The 18,789-nt window shown below is 33.1% G+C and overlaps 1 protein-coding gene across 1 annotated transcript; it reads right to left on the reverse strand.

Moving 5' to 3' along the window:
* Window positions 1–867: 867 nt before the first annotated feature.
* Window positions 868–4,115, reverse strand: LOC127842748 (insoluble matrix shell protein 6-like). Its single transcript, XM_052372453.1, has 4 exons — window positions 3,970–4,115; window positions 2,851–2,938; window positions 1,576–1,716; window positions 868–1,028 (listed from the first exon to the last, which is right to left on the reverse strand). Exons 1-4 carry the CDS (start codon window positions 4,016–4,018, stop codon window positions 974–976), a joined length of 333 nt encoding a protein of 110 aa, XP_052228413.1. The 5' UTR covers window positions 4,019–4,115; the 3' UTR covers window positions 868–973.
* Window positions 4,116–18,789: the final 14,674 nt, after the last annotated feature.

Consider the following 18,789-nt stretch of genomic DNA (forward strand, 5'->3'; position numbering starts at 1 on the left):
ACTAGTGGTCGTTCGTATCAAAACCATGTGCTTTAATAACAAAATACACCGAATAGTGAAATGAGATATTGAATAGTTGACAAAGAGTACGTCGATTGACATAGAAGTTATTAGGTGTTACTATCATTTTGAGGTTTCCACCTTCTTTTTATTTCGGTACAAAATATTGTTTCGCATGTGTGGTTGGATGTTATCACATAAACATGCAACCCGATTTCATAATATTGAAGTACATAAACAATTGAACACAATTTAATGTAAGTTTGAATGATGATGCCTAATGCTGACATCTGCAGATCTGTTGGTTCATTCATGTTAGGATATTTGAAAGACTTTATGATGATGATGATGATGAAAATGATAACGATGACGATGATATTTAAGCTATATATAATTGTTTAAATTGAATAATTGCAATAAGGAAACGACTATGACTCGCATTCAGACCTTTTCCGGTGTATTGCCTGTGTTATGTGTGGCGGATATATTTACAAAGTGAGACTGAAGACTGAAGAGTATTGACAACATCTATATTCACATACACGATATCGTAGCGATGCACTTTATAAAAACAGTTATGTATTCAAAATAGTAATTGTGCACGATGACAATTTGTATAATGACACCCAAATGAACTTGAAAACTAACACAGACAACCATTATCTGTAACGTATTTACTACCAAAATACTCGCATTCGCTTATGTGTTTGGATAATTATTATCGACAGACGTTTACTTCGTAGCAATTTCTTATGACACGAATATAAACCAAAAACAGGAATATACAGTTAAGAAAAATATAAGTATATTGACTATACTTCCATCAAGAAATGGTTGTAATGAAAGATTAAACGTTTACCAACAAAATCAAATGTCGTTTGTTTATTTTGTATTTGTTTTACAAGTGACAACATTTGATTGAGACAGAATGACCGGTTGTAGCTTCTGTGTGAACCGGTTTCGAAATGGACGTCTAGTACGTGAACCCGCAATACGGACAGGCTTTGTCGCAGACGATTTGTTGTAGACTGCAATGAAAAGCAATTGTATTGTGCGTTCTATGTTAGAAATGTAATTAGCTTTTGTCCAAAAAAAAAGAACACTTATACATATAAATAATATATCTGACTAAATAAAACCCTTTTGAAAGATTCCGTTATATCCGTATAACAAGTATTGTTGGTTCCGACTAAACTATTGCAAATACTTTTATTAAAACAGTGTCATTTACGCAAATATTAAAGAATAACATTATTACAAGAACCAAATGATTTATCTGCACAGTGTTCGGTTAAATGACCAATGTTACAGGATAGAATTACAGAAGTATATATGTCAAAATAGTTTGTGCTGACCATACATTTTTCGCCGTCAATATTTCTGCCAATCAACTAAAAGGGGGTAAGATTTGTTGTAACTTTATAATAATTACAAGAATATTAAACGAATATCTTGTACTGTTTCATAGTTCGCAAACCCGTTTGGTCAAATGGATAGACATAGGTTTTCACCACCAACATAATCATCATGTAAAACCTTTACAACAAACCGATCGACATGCCGTAAGATACTTACTCGCATTGGGCCTGGCATTTGTTCTGGTATGTATCTCCCTTCACAGTGCACACAGGTTCGTAGCGATTGTCGCAGCCACATGGTGCATACTTCGGCTCCTGGTAGCAAGGGCAGCGGCCGTCACACGCTTTCCACTTCCCGCTGCAAAATGTACACGACTGTCAGTAAAGAACAATCCAGTCTTGTTGACTGCCATGTTGATCTAATTAAAACTTCCGGCTACAATATGTACATGGTTTTAAGAAAAGAACAATGCAGTCCCGATGACTTCCGTAATGACCTAATGTTTACTTCACGCTGGTATATGATCTGGTAAATCATGTGTTTCTATGTCGTGAGGATTAAATAACATTGTGATGTTCTCAAACCCGTAAACATTCAACAACAGCCATGAACGGTAAGAGTCCTCACTCGGACTAGCCCTATATAGTTGGACAAATACATTCCATGTTGTTCTCAATGTAACCGGATGTTTGTAAGAAAAGGCCTCATTATCATAAATAACCTTAACATGATAGTGCGTCTCTAACAGTTCTGACTCATACTTATCTATTGGGAACGATCCCTTTCAGGACCGGTGTTAAACTTTCGCACACTTGATATCTGCGTGTGATTATTTATGTCCATACAAAAACTTATATTTGGGTAAGAAATTAATGTCTTTTACTTTTATTCCACCATATACAAGATAAGATGATCGAAACACAATATCATTATATATGAACAAGGGTTCAGGTACATACAAACATAAACGATATATATGGATGTTAACATAAACATCATCAAAAAAGACAGAAATTTATAAACATTATTATTTATTAAAATCGCGATGCTTTATTATTTGTTATTACTTGGAAGAGTCTCCAAGTTGTCCCGTCTAGTCAGGCAGCCAGGAGTATCGTGTTATCATGATCATTATGTTAGGTTATATATATATATATATATATATATGTATATATATATATATATATATATATATATATATATATATATATATATATATATATATATATATATATATATATATATATATATATATATATATATATATATATATATCTAGCCAATCTCTATCCTGGCACCGAAACACGAAATTGCTAGACTATATAGCATGGCTATAAAAAAAGACTATTTCAGTGTACTGTATATATTATATAATTGTGTGTGTATAAATGGGTAAAACCATTGTTTTATTGACTGTTATTTACAACATGGATACGAACTTTATTTTCATAATCGAACATTAAACATGTAAGCTGCCACTGTTTCACTTACTCGCACTTGAGCTTGCATTCAGTGTCGTATGTTTCCCCGTCTGTGGAGCAGACAGGATCATAACCCCTGTCACATCCGCATTCGTAGGCTTGTAAATAGAATGTTTGCAAGTTTTAAATAAACTTCCGGCGTGATGGTAAATTCAAATTAGATGATTTTGAATAAAGTTGGAGCTATTTATCGTGAACGTGTTGTAACGTGAATTATTTTCAAAAGAGTAAGCATTTATGTTTCCTAAGATTTTTGTAAGCAAAAAAGTAAAGTTGTATGGTTAGCTGCCTACGTAAATGGTCGACATATACGTTTTATTTGAAAAATTGTCTTGAGATAAGTACGCTCAAATCATTATCTTTTTTTTAATACAACGTTGTTGATTTTTCAAGACTTAATAATATAATAATCAAACATCCTATTCAACTACATAACATCAAGAATATATAGCATATTGCAAAAAAACACGCGTCAAAAACGAAACAAAGTGTATCAATAATTGATTTATTCGATTCAATCTCAACCAACTTTTAAGTGAAAATACAAAATACAAAAGTTAGAAGTAATACAGGTTTGTTTAATCCAATTGTAAAAGTAACAAAGGAATGAAATTAATAATAGTTTATAATGAGCTGCCAAAAGGGTGTTAAGATGACAACTTTTTTGTTAAATAATTTACCAAGTTAAAATAAATTAGCTATCTTATTACATGCTTAGTCATCAGAAATTTAAAAAAATGTCGTTATGGGCGTTTCACTGAAATTACTATACAACATCGCAAATTGACCGTTAAGCCATAGTAACATTTTGCCGCATTATTACCCGTCAATGTTCAATCATGTGATAAATGAAGAATCTCTTGGGTTAAAGCTCAATCTGTGCTACAATACTGAACAACACCTATCATTATGAATAAAGGTTATATACCAATCAGTTCAACAATTGAAAAAAGCTTTTAAAGTGTTTAGCATGTGTCCGACCAATCACATTTATTACATCTATACGGATTGTTGTTTAGTTGAGAACAATTTACTTAAAGTCTATACGAAACGTGTTTAAGTGAATTTCAATTGCGTTTAAATTCTAATTTGAATGAATTAGCCATTTATTGTTAAAATAATAACGTACCATAAGCCGAAGCGGCGCAAAATGCGAGAAGAACCAGAAGTGATCTCATCCTTGAAGTAAAGAGCAAACGGTGCAGACTGCCTAACGGAGTGTTACTGCAGAATGTATAAACGTCGTCTCCTTCGCGCTTATATACCGTTACCAACGGACCGCGAGTGACAAAGCGACGCTAGGTTCATTGCTGATGAGCTAACTGTCACTGTCAAAAGTAAAAAAACGTCATTAAATAATTTTGATGTTTCCTAATCAAATTTATATGAATGTCAGGATGCATATCTTTAGTTATCTTTATAACTCAATTGACATGTCCCCTCTTAGAAAACAAACGAATGTATTGTAACTTGTCGGGACGCTGAAATTTCTCATTAAGTTTTTATAGTTTTTGGTTGAAGATAAGAATACGATTATTATGCTTGTTTTCCCCGTGATAGCATAAATCATTATTATAGCATTGTATTTGCCACTTATTGTCAGCTAACATCCTCATTTGTAAAACTTTTCTTCTACGTTGTTGCGGCTTTCGTAGATATGGTAAAAAAACAATATGGATTCTCCAAACCCTTTTACCCAAGCTTATTAGTTGAGGATGCATGCTTTATTTCTATCTGGACGTACTGAAACAGATATTAAACACACGCGCGTCCATGTATGATTTTGTAGATTTAATATACATAATAAATACACGATTTTATTATTATTATTATTATTATTTATGAAATGGTTTTCAGCGTATCTTTCACTACAAGACTAATTGATGATGAATTGGTGTACTGTTGGTTTGCAGCCAAGATAGATTGAGTCGCGTTCTGCAAAAACTGGGCTTAATGCATGTGCGTTTTAAAGTGTCATACAAGATTAGCCTGTGCAGTCCACACAGGCTAATCAGGGACGACACTTTCCGTCTAAATTGGATTTTTGCTACTAAGATACTTCATTTAAACGAAAAATGTCATAAAAGCGGAAAGTGTCGACCCTGATTAGCCTGTGCGGACTGCACAGGCTTATCTGGGATGACATTTAACACACATGCATTATGCCCAGTTTTCTCAGTAATGCAACTCAATTCATCATAATTAAACAATTTCAAACCATAAAAGCGCTTGTTGAATAAAACATGCAGATGAAGCGGTACCAGTTTATTAGGAGTTATATTCACTTTAAACACATTTGCCTTGCATATATTTGTATCTTCATTGTCGATATTGGCTGAAAATTCGCCGTTATGAATTGCATTTGCGTACAAGCAATTTTATTGAAAGTATTATTATTAAACATTGGACATATTTCAATAAACATTTGTTTGATTCGTTGCAATCTCGATTTGAAATCACGAGTGATCATGGAAAATAATAATGACGTCATTTCATCGAAAGATGACGTCATTTTACAGTTAAACAGTGAACAATATCGATAATTTTCACTTTTTATACTTCACTGTTTGAAGAAGTGATTTATCAGTTCTAAATCACAGATATTTCTCTATAAACCACATGAAAGCATTAAATAAATATGTATATACTTTAGAAATTCGTACTTCATCTCAGCTAGCAGCCAATATGGGACATTGATTTCGATATTATGAAGATCTGCACGATATCATGCGGATGCTAAGAACAATAAGTACTGATGTCCGAGGATTGTTTACGTTCGTCATGGATATTTTATTTCCTTCTCTCTGTTAAGATCAACACATGTCTATATTTCATTTTTATAAAATGCATTTCCATTTCAGGAATGTTTGCATGCGTTCCTGAGAATTCTCAATGCATAAATTCCGCTTTAAGTGCTTACCAAAGAGATTTATCAAAAACAAATTCCGTGTATAACATTTAAATGAGAATGCATATATACTACGTAGACAATAATAAATACAAACAATTACAGAAGGAACATTAAAATCAAACATTAAATAGGGAAAAGATTATTGCTACTTCAATTTACTTTGTGTGTGTTTGCGTGTGTTTGTGTTTCGTTGTTGTTCACGTACAGGTATGTTTTGTATATTTGAATAAATCGACAACTTCTTTCCTGAATCGGTAATAATATGTGACAATCACATTTTACCAACATACAGATCATAACTATTTTGAAACTCGTGCGGAATTCATTATTCATGTGAACGTAATAACACCACATGTGTTTTATGAAACATGTTTTTATGGAAATAATGCCAAAGGTTTATCTTTATACATCTAAACATTCCTTTCAACGGGTTAAATTCACGCAGTTATGAGTATTTAATTGTCATTAAATTGGTTGATGGATTATTTGACAGTTTTGATGCTTTTAATTTACTTTCATAGTTAAGTGACATCCAAGCCGTTAATACAGACTTTCTATAGTCATGAATAACGTTTAATTGATGAATATATCGTAGACTTGTTCTGTCATTCATGCAATAAAGAGGTAAAATGCTACTAATGGTCACGAAATACAATATTTATCATTCATTTTTATGACGCATTTTAATTAAAAAAGCCTGTTAATTTCAAATTAACATATTTTGTCATTTTATTAACATTAGTTATTTCATTGCTCATCATGAGATGTTATTGCGTGTTTATTACCGTGTCCTCTGCATAAACGAAGAAAGTTGCATTGTTATTTATTGTATAATTCTAATTTGTGCAGAAATAAATTCGTATTACAATTTACCAAAATATGAATATTGCCAAAAAAATGATAATATTGCATCGATTTGCTTTAAATCTAAACAAGTCCTTGCATTTGGGTGTGGTCTCTTGATTTTCATAGATTCTTTTGTAGTGTAGTAGATATATTTAAAGTGACATCAATTTAATGTAACATTTAACATCAAAACAGAAACTTCACTTAAACTTAACACTATTAATAATACTTTTTTTGGACACGAGTAAAACGTAAAATTTAAATTGACAATTTGCAATTAACGTTTCAAACTACATGACATCTGTTACTTTGACTCGTAGCATCAGTGTTACATGTGTATGTAATGTGAACGTTCATTACGTCTTATTGTTGGTCGAAATCAGTAAACTTTGACACACTACTTCGATTTTACCATTCTTCACGAATTATCCTTTTCAACTGCATCTATATTCACTTACCTATTGTTAGAGGCATGATATTTCTTTGAAGTGATATAGAAGGACGTAATTCAAGTCAATAAGGACAGATGTACAGCAGCAGTTTACAAGTACCAGAGTACATATTATGTATGTTATTTGATGATAACAATGTACATTCCGATGACTTGAATGTTATTTTGCTTGGATATAACAATCACGACACACAAACAACACTTAATTTAACAAAAATATGGTCGCCTAACTGGAACTGAGAATGAAAATCATTGGGGTTTTAACCGCGTTCAGAAATTCCAAACCTCGTAAATGGCTCCTAATAATTTCCAAATATGTAAAAGAATACTAGAATAAACTTCAAATTAATACAATTCAAAAGTAATGGTAATTAACCTCTCCACTGTAACATACGAACAAGAGGAACTGTTTACCATGCAACTAAAACATCTATCAGCTTCATATCGTCTTTGATATAAAGGCTTTTGAAACAATGCATCATATAACTGAATATTGATTCAGATCAACGTCGTAAATCAATTTCATCACTGGACCATCAAATCACTAAAAATATATATGTGTGACAACCGAGACGCGTTTTTTAAAATCAAAAGCATTCATAGTTATCATTTATCTTCTTTAGTTAATGACACTTTAATTACTTCTTCAGACAATTAATGATGTGTTTTCTTACAATTGCTCAAATAATACTTCACTATTACCTTGTTCATTGGTTCATCCGTCACCAAAAATTTATACAAGTTTACGTCTGTGTCTTTTTTATCCGATACAAACGATAAATACGATGAAAAAAAACACATGGGATAAATACACACGACATCGTAAAGTCAAAATATAAATTATTATGTTATACCTAATGATAAAATATGACATCTCTGCAGTGAAATAACAGCAGTAAAAATAAACAAGTCGCGATTTTCACCGGTGACAATATCACATTTTTGGAACTACTTTTCTATTTTTAGATTATCATATCAAGATTTACTTAAAGATTTATATATATCTTTCAGGATCACGAGTGAATTAAAAACGATATTCCATCGAATCCGACAAATTTTATTTCATTTTATGCTGTTTTCACCGTTTATTTACATTGTAAAAGAGTTTAAGCGGAGAATTTCGCTGGTATAATGACGTCATTGTGTGTATTGAAATGTATTGAGGCAAGCCACGGGGGAAAGGGTAACTTTTCAGCGAAAGGGAAACAGCTGTTCATTATTTTCTTGAAAAGGGGCATAAAAGAAGCAGAAAATGTGTTCATGTCAGTGTAAGATCGTTTGTTTTTTCACTCGTGATCATATAAAAATTATATTTTCTATGGTCATTCGTGAAATAACAAACGATCTTACACTGACATTAACAAATAAACTCTATTACAGAACGCAATAACAGAATATAATATCGTAAGTTAATGTGTTTTTTCGTCTACAAATTTTCACCAAGAGCATCGCATTAATCCAATATCGTTGTATTTCATTGTTTAAAACTGACTGGTATTATATTCATTAATTCATGTATTTATTTAATTAACTAATTTATTTATTTATCTATATATTTATTTATGTATTTATTTATTTAATTATTTATGTTTTATTTAATTATATATGTATGTATTGTATTTATACTCTAAAACCTTGAGATTGCACCAATTTATTGATTATTATTTTAATCGGTGATGTATTTAGGAAACGCTTTATTCCAAATGTGTGTATGTTGTTCGCAAAATTAAGAACATTGATGTATATAAAATTCTTATAAAGCCTTGTCATGCAAATCAAACAATTGTTATAGTTCTTGAAATGAATCAAGTGCTCATTTTAAATATGCACGTTAGAGATAAAGTCCGTAAAAGAGATAATTTCGATAAATAGAGTTTGTACATCAGACGAGTGTCTTGCCAAGCAAAAAACTCGTGATTTATTTAATACTATAAAATATTATTTTCAATAATGTCTGCAAACAAAAGGTCTACACCTAACAGCGAATTCCGTGCTAAGAAACCACCTAGCTTTGTGACGATGGGCGAATGTTTTTATTATGTATTCTATTATCTGATCATTGGTCGGGTATATGTTATCGCATTTTAAAAGTAAGCATGATTCAAATAGGCATAACTATCATGTTCTTTAAAAATATATATATACTATAACTATTTAGTTGTTTTTATCACGTAATGTTTGTAACATACTTTTCAAAATATATTTATGAATAAATAATGTCTGTGTTCACTTTTCAAGTCTCAATAACTTTCAGATTTGTAAATGTTCATTTCTTTTCTCCGAAACGAACGACTACTTTTCATTATGTTTATGCATATCTGATGCGTTTAAGCGAAACTAATTGCAGTGTGCATGGTAAAAAAAGAACTTTAAAAAATTAAACACACTACGTCACTTGGTCATAATTGTAATACGAGAATGCGACATGAACAATATAATTGTCGTGATTCATGTTATTAAACAAAAGAAAAACTTTTAGTTCGTGTACTTACTTCAAAATTGCTTTCATACCTTGCACCTTCAATATATGACAACCTGTCTAAAATAATTTATCCTTGTTGCACTTATGAAGGTGTTTATTTCAAAGAATAGCGCGTCTGTCGTTAAATGCAGATTGCATTAAGGTAATTAGACTGAGCTATTAAATGTCTTCCTTGTTTACTTGATACGTAAATAGTGACAACGTTACCGTCCATATTTAATTCGCACTTTTCTTTTCTAAGAAAGATATAATAATCCCCGTCATGTGCAGTTCTCAATGTCTCGATGTCTCGATGCATGAAAGATTGCGAATTACCCCTATTTTCAATTTGTATCAACTTGATTTTATAACGGACCTTCTTATTATTTTGTAGTGTCTGTTCTTTTTGTCACTTTAATGTACATGTACTTATAAAAGCATAATATCTTTCAATATCCAAACAAACGTGATTTATGTTTTGAAGGAGCATCGACTAACTAACGTAACGTTGAGATCAAATAATAATGAAATTGGTTTGTAAATATGCGCCATAATAATGTGTATTTTAAAGAAACTACATGGAATATTTTAACTGTAGCTGTAATGTCGTCTTAGTCAACTGATGTCATTATCATATTGTAGAACCTCTACCAATGTTTTATGCACGACTGAAATAGGTTAAGCAAATTACCAACGATATTGTTCCTCTTAATATGTTTTAACAACATCAAGAAACGGGCATTCTAATCAACTGAAACGTTGAAATATGTGCATATATGTTTGATTAAGGCTTATTTATAATTGCATGTACTTTCTCAAATGTCACTTACTCCAACTTTATAACTGTTATAGCTTCACAATATTATTTACACTTTCTTATCGTTGAGCTTTCACTATAATTGTTGTTCATTTTATTATCATCAAACTCAGCAAATTTGAGTATTGACCAATTCAAAAGCAATATTAAACGGAAACGAGTTGCCCTTTTGCTGTAAATAAATGGAAGGTTTAACGCGTGCAAGAAACAAAAGTAAAAGCGTACAATACACTCACTGAAGAAACCGAAACAGCGTAATTTCTTCAATCGACCACTTAATTAAAACACCCCCATTGAAGTATGTCTGTCTTTTAAGTGACACGGAAACATTTAACGTACAAATTACATAAATTACTGACGACTTCGCAAGTTCAGTGGGTACATATGTGGTACATATGGGTTTATCTGCCAGTACATACATGCTGATTAATTTCATTATTGTGACACATATGAATTCTGCCACATTACAATTTCAATTTTGTTGCGAGAATTTGCTATAAATAACATTTATTGTTCAGGCTACTTAATGCTTATTAACAGTCCCTTCGTAAATATAATTTCTTCTGCGTGTAATCGATAAGTGCTTTTAACCTTTTTTGATTTTGTAACTGGTATATTACACGTTTATTCATCCTACTTTTATTTACATTCTTTTATTGCTGTACGTGCATTTGACAGTGTTGCTTTTAGATTTAGGTGGCGATTTATAGCCTTGTTGATTTTTCTATTAATATACTGTTTTATTTGGTAGCACAGACTCAATTAGCACGACGTCGTGCGAAATAGTTTTATTGATAGCGAATTCCGCGAAGAGATGTATTTTTGTTGAAAACAAATATTTTAAAAACATTAATTATGTGTAAATTTTAAAGCATTCGAAAACTTTGAGGTACGAACACGTGGTAAGTACGCGACGTGTTTGAATGAGTGCCAGCCTGTGCGAGTTTATATGTGCGTGCGTGTGCGAAAGTGCGCGATATTCTTTTTAGTATGAGGGTATGTTTTTGTGTGTATGATGATTTGGTGAATGTGTTGTATAAAGACGCTTTGTGCGAGGCATCAGTCTGTGCATCAGAACCGATGACTATTTAACTTTTAACTTTATTGAAATTTGAAATGCATAACATAAATCTACGGATATTTAACCTTTCACATTTCGTATAATTGGCGAGGACATAGAAGAGTACCAACCAAAAAAATACTCTGAGTGGGGTTGAACCAAGTTCGACAAGGGCGACGCGAAACTACCAAGCACTAATCTAGTTCGATAGCCGCGCGATACTCAAATCGGTTTTGGGTGTTTTGAAGAGTTCCAAATGGCGGAATACTAGTAACATTTCGATGGGACAATAAGATTATTCAATCTGGTAAGTCGAATTTACACGACAAAAATGTCAATATTGTTTGGTTCTGAGGATGGATGAACTCAGTTATTTATATGAGAACCACAACTGTTAAAATGAAAACCGTTATATAATACAGTATGAACTATGATGGTGGTGTATTTCTACTTTAAAATGTTTGAGGTGTTTTTGATTAACTTCATTTGGTGATAATTGCGCACTAAACAAAAGATTGTTATCAAAGCTTTTGTCTCTCGGACAGTTGCTGATGTATACAAAACGCTCATTAAAAAAGAAAGGTGCAAGTTATTCATATAAAGGTCGAGGTCAAATTTCACGGGAGAAGAGGGTGAATGGTGCATTTACCAGCCGTAGCTGATCTCAAAGCTATTTCATTAGTTTGTCCATGCATATTTGATTTAAGTACATAAATAATATTTTAAAAGTGTTGTCTGGAACCTGGCGTGTATCGCTTACCCAAATGCCTGCACGCACCATTCTATAGGAGTGTGTCGAGGCGGGGCAGCTCACGAGCAACCAACTTCATCGCATATACACGTACAAGATAATTATTGATGCAAAGCATCAAAGGGCGTCGGGAATTTCAGTGTAAAAGGCAATCAATGAAGTTACATGGAACGATTTTTTCTACTGTAAATATCAATATATTGGCCGATTATTTTAAACAAAATAGAAAAAGATACTGGTATAACCATTATCTATAATGCTGTGTTTTATAAACCCAATAACCATTATTTATGATGTTGTGTTATAACCCCCAAATAACCATTATCTATGATTTTGTGTTGTAACCTCCAAATATTTCATAGTTCATTTTATTTACATTGGTTTCCTATTTTTACTGGCATCCGTGTGCCGTTTTCATTAATGGAACAGAACTGTGCGGGTTTTAAAAAATCTGCTTCATCTTGTAAGCGTTTTTTCATATTTTTCTCAACTTCAAGGGGAGATGATTCTGAACTTATTCTAACGTTGCTCATATACGATAGGGGTTGAATACTCATTGATATGAAAACACTGTAAAAGTTTAAATGTGTTTACGACCCCCCCCCCCTTTCACACATATATTTCATGGGCATAATAAAACAAAAAATGGCTACATTAAAACAGCATATTTATTAAACTAAAATGTCTACATCAAAACAAAAAGTTAATATAGAACACAAATAAAATAATTTTATTCTACTGGGGCTCGAACCTTGGACCTCTCACATGTGAAGCGAGCGTGTAACCACTACACTTCGGAAGCGCTTGAAAAATCACCTTCTTACTAAGATATTAAGGTGGTGGGGGGCTGAGAGCCTAATGGGTACTTTTCCAGAAACACTCTTTGTTATTATTTCCACATAGTAAATTGTATATCACAACTTATTGCAAAATTTTAAAACTTTTACCAGCCTGGTAACGTTTTATACTTGGTTGAACACACTTACCCCTTGACTCGGTTAGGCGTTTTCTATGGATTTACCCTATATTCAAAAAATATAGTTTTTTGTAATGGGATATACATATATTTTGACAATTAACTTAATAAACGTACTCGACTGGATTTTGTTAGTGGATACAGAATGAAAAAAGTGTCATTGAAAGCCAATTGTGCCTTTGATGTCCAATAATATATGCACTTATCTGGATAAAATAGCAAAAACGACAACAAATGGTTCAGTGACACGAAACTTAAATTACGTTTTATGTCCCTTGTAGTGTGATAAAATGCATATATTGTACATATTTATTTAACACAACATATTTTCTACACACTGAATGAATTTCAGGAAGTTTTACCGTTCCTATCTCAAGAAATGTTACTTTGAGTATGCCTACCCAAATTCATTTTCACGCAATGAATTTAAGTATAAATTTGTATATCACTTCTTTTTGGGGGTTTTCTAGTTGCTTATTAAAAGCTACAGTTATAAACCATGACATGTGAAGAAATTTAGCTAACTTTGAATTAATATTGATATAATAATACATTAATAATACAATCTTAAGGTCACCTAAAGTCAAAAGGCAACATATTAATACAGGCGCAGTTCACCACAAATTGTCAAAGTTGTCCCAATATTACGAGGCATAAAGATGTATAAGTTATCATGTTTCTTTAAACATGTAGCACAATAATATACAACTTATATTCTAATAACAAGAGCTGTGTTCGTGAAACACAATGCTCCCTACTGCGCTGCTCTGAAGCCATATATTTGACCTTTGACATTGAAGGATGACCATGAAATTTCACTTTTCAAAATGTGCAGCTCCATAAGATACGCGTGCATGCCAAATATGATGTTTCTATCTTCAATATTGCAAAATTCTACATTTGACCTTGAAGGATAACTTTGACCTTTCACCACTCAAAATGTGCAGCTCCATGAGATATGCATGAATGTCAAATATCGAGTTGCTATCTTCAATATTGCAAAATTTGACCTTTGACCTTATCCTTGAAGGATGACCTTGACCTTCACCTTTCACCACTCAAAATGTGCAGCTCCATGAGATGCACATGCATGCCAAATATCAAGTTGCTATCTTCAATATTGCAAAATTTGACCTTTGACCTTGACCTTGAAGGATGACGTTGACCTTCACCTTTCACAACTCAAAATGTGCAGCTCCATGAGATGCACATGCATGCCAAATAACAAGTTGCTATCTTCAATATTGTAAAAGTTATGGGCAATGTTAAAGTTTTTTTGGACGGACAGATGCCATATATTTGACATTTGCCTTGAAGGATGACCTTGACCATCACCTTTCATCATTCAAAATGTTCAGCTCCGTGAGATACACATGCATGCCAAATATCAAGTTGCTATCATCAATATTGCAAAATTTGACCTTTGAGTCTTGACCTTGAAGGATGACCTTGACCTTCAACTTTTACCACTCCAAATGTGCAACTCCATGAGATGCACATGTATGCCAAATATCAAGTTGCTATCTTCAATATTGAAAAGGTTATGGCCAATGTTAAAGTTTTCGGACGGACGGAAAGACGCCATATATTTGACATTTGACCTTGAAGGATGACTTTGACCTTCATCTTTCATTACTCAAAATGTGCAGCTTCGTGAGATGCAGATGTATGCCAAATGTCAAGTTGCTATCTTCAATATTGAAAAAGTTATGGACAATAATAAAGTTTTCGGACGGACAGACGCCATATATTTGATATTTGACCTTGAAGGATGACCTTGACCTTCACTTTTTACCACTCAAAATGTTCAGCTCTATGAGATACACATGTATGCCAAATATCAAGTTGCTACCTTCAATATTGAAAAGGTAATGGCCAATGTTAAAGTTTTCGGACGGACGGACAGACGCCATATATTTGACATTTGAACATGAAGGATGACCGTGACAATCACTTTCACCACTCAAAATGTGCAGCTCCATAAGATGCACATGCATGCCAAATATCAAGTTGCTGTGTTAAATATTGAAAAAGTTATGACCATTAAAGTTTTCGGACGGACGGACGGACGGACGGACAGACATACTGACGGACAGTTCAACTGCTATATGACACCCTACCGGGGGCATTAAAACAGCCAGATTAATGACAACTTGATGTACATAATTTAGTATCAGTAAAAAGCCATTGCATGATTTTGACTGGCCGCGTGTAATTTGAAAGCCATATTACCTCGTTTCGTCACTTTTCGTTACTGAAAAACTGACCGATTTTAGATAAAATATTTTTTGCGTTTGTGACGTTTGGTAGTCCCTCATTGTTTTTAGCAATGAAAGTATCCCTAAAGTCATCCTCTCCAGAACTAGAAAATATGGATTTCAAATGACACAAGGCCAGTCCATATTCCGCAATATTTTCAGCTGTTGGTCGCTTTAGAGCTCCTCTACGCAACAGCACGTCTAACAATCTAATGTTCTTTGCCTTTAAAGCTTTTCATGACTAAAACAAACTGAATTATGGATTTCAGTAACTGTAAAGATGTGGACCATATTGTCAGTAATTGTACATGTTTTAAGCAAAGATCCTACTGATTCAACATCGCCAGGAGCACTGTGGGCGTTGCAGGTTGCCTGGAGAACACGTTCACCAGATCTTCCTGTTTGTGTGACTGTCCAGGATACGATTATTCAGCAATGCACTAACCAAAACCGGAAAATCAAACCTGCGCCCATTATGAGCAACAATCAAAGTACTGACAGTACTGGTGTGACGATGCTTTTGAAAAGGATTGATATAAAAGCATCTATTTAATTTTATCTACATCACCACAATTGTATATGAAGGTACTAACTTTTTGGGTAGGAATAAAATGGTTACGAACATTTTGGGTACACAAATTATGCCAAAAAAATGGGTTAAAAAAAGATTTGGTTACGAAAAGAAATTGGGTAGGAAAAAAAATTGGGTACGACAAAAATTTGGTACGAGCAAAAATTAGGTACGAAAAAAATTGGGTACGAAAAATGTAGGTTACGTAAAAAAATGGGGGTACAGGGAAGTAGTATCCGTGGGGAACTTGATCCATTCAGCGAAACTGGGAGGCGGGTTACATTTTCGATCAAATATAACAAGAAATATCTTTAAGATATTCGACGTGTATTTTCTGTACCACTTATCTTAAAAAACGTTATGTTACAGTAAAATGTTTGTGGGTTATAACATAACGTTTCAGCATATAAATTCAAAACTTGACATGCTCTTTAATTTCATCATGCTCTTTAATTTCACATGTTTATCATACCAAACTTTATATTTCGTTGTTTCCTTTCCTAAGTTAATGATGCTGTACGGACGTTATTTCACATGCCCATGTGCATGAACATATAATTTTTATCTTTTGATTATTTTTTTCTTTAATTCAATAAGCTTAGGCATGTTTGTTCGTTAAGTACAGCAATAATTTCATGATGATTCCGGAAAGTAGGTATGAGCACATAGTCGTAAGAGCACTTGAATACGTTAGTTCGCCTATTGAACACATGGTAAGGTTAAATCTCCGCGATATGACCTAATATGTGTTTTAAAACAGCAAACAATATCCAACAAATGAATGAATAATCAAACATAGTATGTGTACTGATGTGGCTCTGTAATTTCTGTTTGAAAAGTTTTTTAAATATGCAAAATGAGAAAGCACGCATAAGAGCGAGTTTCTCAGATGTCACATGGCTATTATGCTGTTTATATACCATAGTCGCTACAACGTTTACAATGGGCAGGTTCGAAATAATTCGTTTTCTTTACACTCATGATCGCGTTGAAAGTTAATTATACACGTTTTATTTCGCAATTTATTTACTGAATCACGACAAATGTCAAATACAATACAGAAAATGCATAGTTGTTTCATTGATCTACAAACAATATCCTACGTTATTTATGCAAAAAGGGTATTAACATAGTTGTGAATAACCAATATATAACGTTATTATAACGAAACTATTAGATATTCATACACACGTTTTGAATGAATGTTTACACAGCTGTAATTGTATGTAACTGTATGTAACTGTATGTAACTGTACTTTATAACTGACCTATACTCTGTTATATGTACTTATTTCTTTGTGAATAAAAAGTTCGAACCCCTCCCCCCCCCCCCCACAAAAAAAACAACAACAAACATATAATGAATTGAATATAACTGATTAAAAATTAACGTTTTCAAACTATAATAAAATCTTTTTCCCAGAATATGCTGTCCTATTTATAGCTGAGCTTCCTATACCTTTATCAATGATAATAAGCGAGGTATGCCGATTAGAAAAATTGAGCTATCTCAATCGGACTGGCTCGGTCTTTTACATAGGTCGACATTGTGAAGATTTTTCATGGTATGATACCTTAGACGAGCTGCTTCGCAGAATCGTCAAAAATGATTTCAGTAAAGTCTGTCATTCATATTTATCAATTTTGTAAATATCAATATAAATATACTACATGAAAACATTTTTGAAACAAGGGCTGTTTGTTAAACATGCATGCACCCCATATGGGCTGTCAGTTGTAGTGGCAGCCATTGTGTGAATACGTTTTTTGGAACTGAGACCTTGACCTTTGACCTAGTGACCTGACAGGCTTTTTCCGCCCCATGCCACGGGTCCGAAATTCGGCCCCATTCCCAATGCAAATCTGGTAGTTTTTTTCCCAATTGAAAAAAAAATTCCCAATTCCAAAAAAAAAAAAAAAAAAAAAAAAATTTTTATTTTTTTTTAACTTAAAATATATAAGTTAACCGGATCCGGTGTAGAAAATAGAAAGTGTTGCATAATTTAAGAATCTGTTGCCTTGAATTTGTTTTAAAGACTGTAAAATATGTTATTATTATTTAAGACTTTCCTTATTTTCCTCAATATCCGGCGCTTCGCACGATTTTTTTCACCTCAAAAAAGGCCAGGCCTTTTCCCCAAATTCAGATAAAAAAACCTGCAGTTATCTCACATGTTCATAATACTTTGTAAAATTTTAATAATAAGTTATCAAAATAGTCGTTATTTACCAGTTAACGGCTTCTTTGAAATATAAGAAACACTATTTACATGCGATAATTTTTCCAAATTGAGCCAATTTTGCGAATAATTTTTTTCCCAAAATGGGGCTTTTCACGACGCGAAATTCCCAAAATTCCAGTGTGGCGTATTCCCAAAATGGAGCGGAAAAAGCCTGCCTGAAAATCAATAGGGGTCATTTGCGAGTCATGATAAATGTACCTTTGAAGTTTAATGATCCTAGGCGTAAGCTTTCTTGTGTTATCACCCGGAAAACATTTTACTCTGTCAAGTCATCGTGACCTTGACCTTTGATCTAGTGACCTGAAAGTCAATAGGGGTCATCTGCGAGTCATGATCAATGTATCTATGAAGTTTCATGATCCTTGGCATAAGCGTTCTTGAGTTATCATCCGGAAACCATTTTACTATTTCGGGTCACCGTGACCTTGACCTCTGACCTAGTGACCTGAAAATCTATCGGGTTCATCTGCGAGTCACGATCAATGTACCTATGAAGTTTCATGATCCTAGGCATAAGCGTTCTTGAGTAATCATCCGGAAACCGTTTTACTATTTCGGGTCACCGTGACCTAGACCTTTGACCTAGTGACCTCAAAATCAATAG

This window comes from Dreissena polymorpha, chromosome 8 (genome assembly GCF_020536995.1).
Source record: "Dreissena polymorpha isolate Duluth1 chromosome 8, UMN_Dpol_1.0, whole genome shotgun sequence".
NCBI classification, from domain to species: Eukaryota; Metazoa; Mollusca; class Bivalvia; order Myida; family Dreissenidae; genus Dreissena; species Dreissena polymorpha.

Excerpts from the sequence above, each read along its gene's own strand:
- LOC127842748 (XM_052372453.1), bottom strand. The coding sequence starts at position 4,018 with ATGAGATCACTTCTGGTTCTTCTCGCATTTTGCGCCGCTTCGGCTTAT. Across the intron at positions 2,939-3,969 it reads TTGCGCCGCTTCGGCTTATG|CCTACGAATGCGGATGTGAC; the intron begins GTACGTTATTAT and ends TCTATTTACAAG. Across the intron at positions 1,717-2,850 it reads GAATGCAAGCTCAAGTGCGA|CGGGAAGTGGAAAGCGTGTG; the intron begins GTAAGTGAAACA and ends TACATTTTGCAG.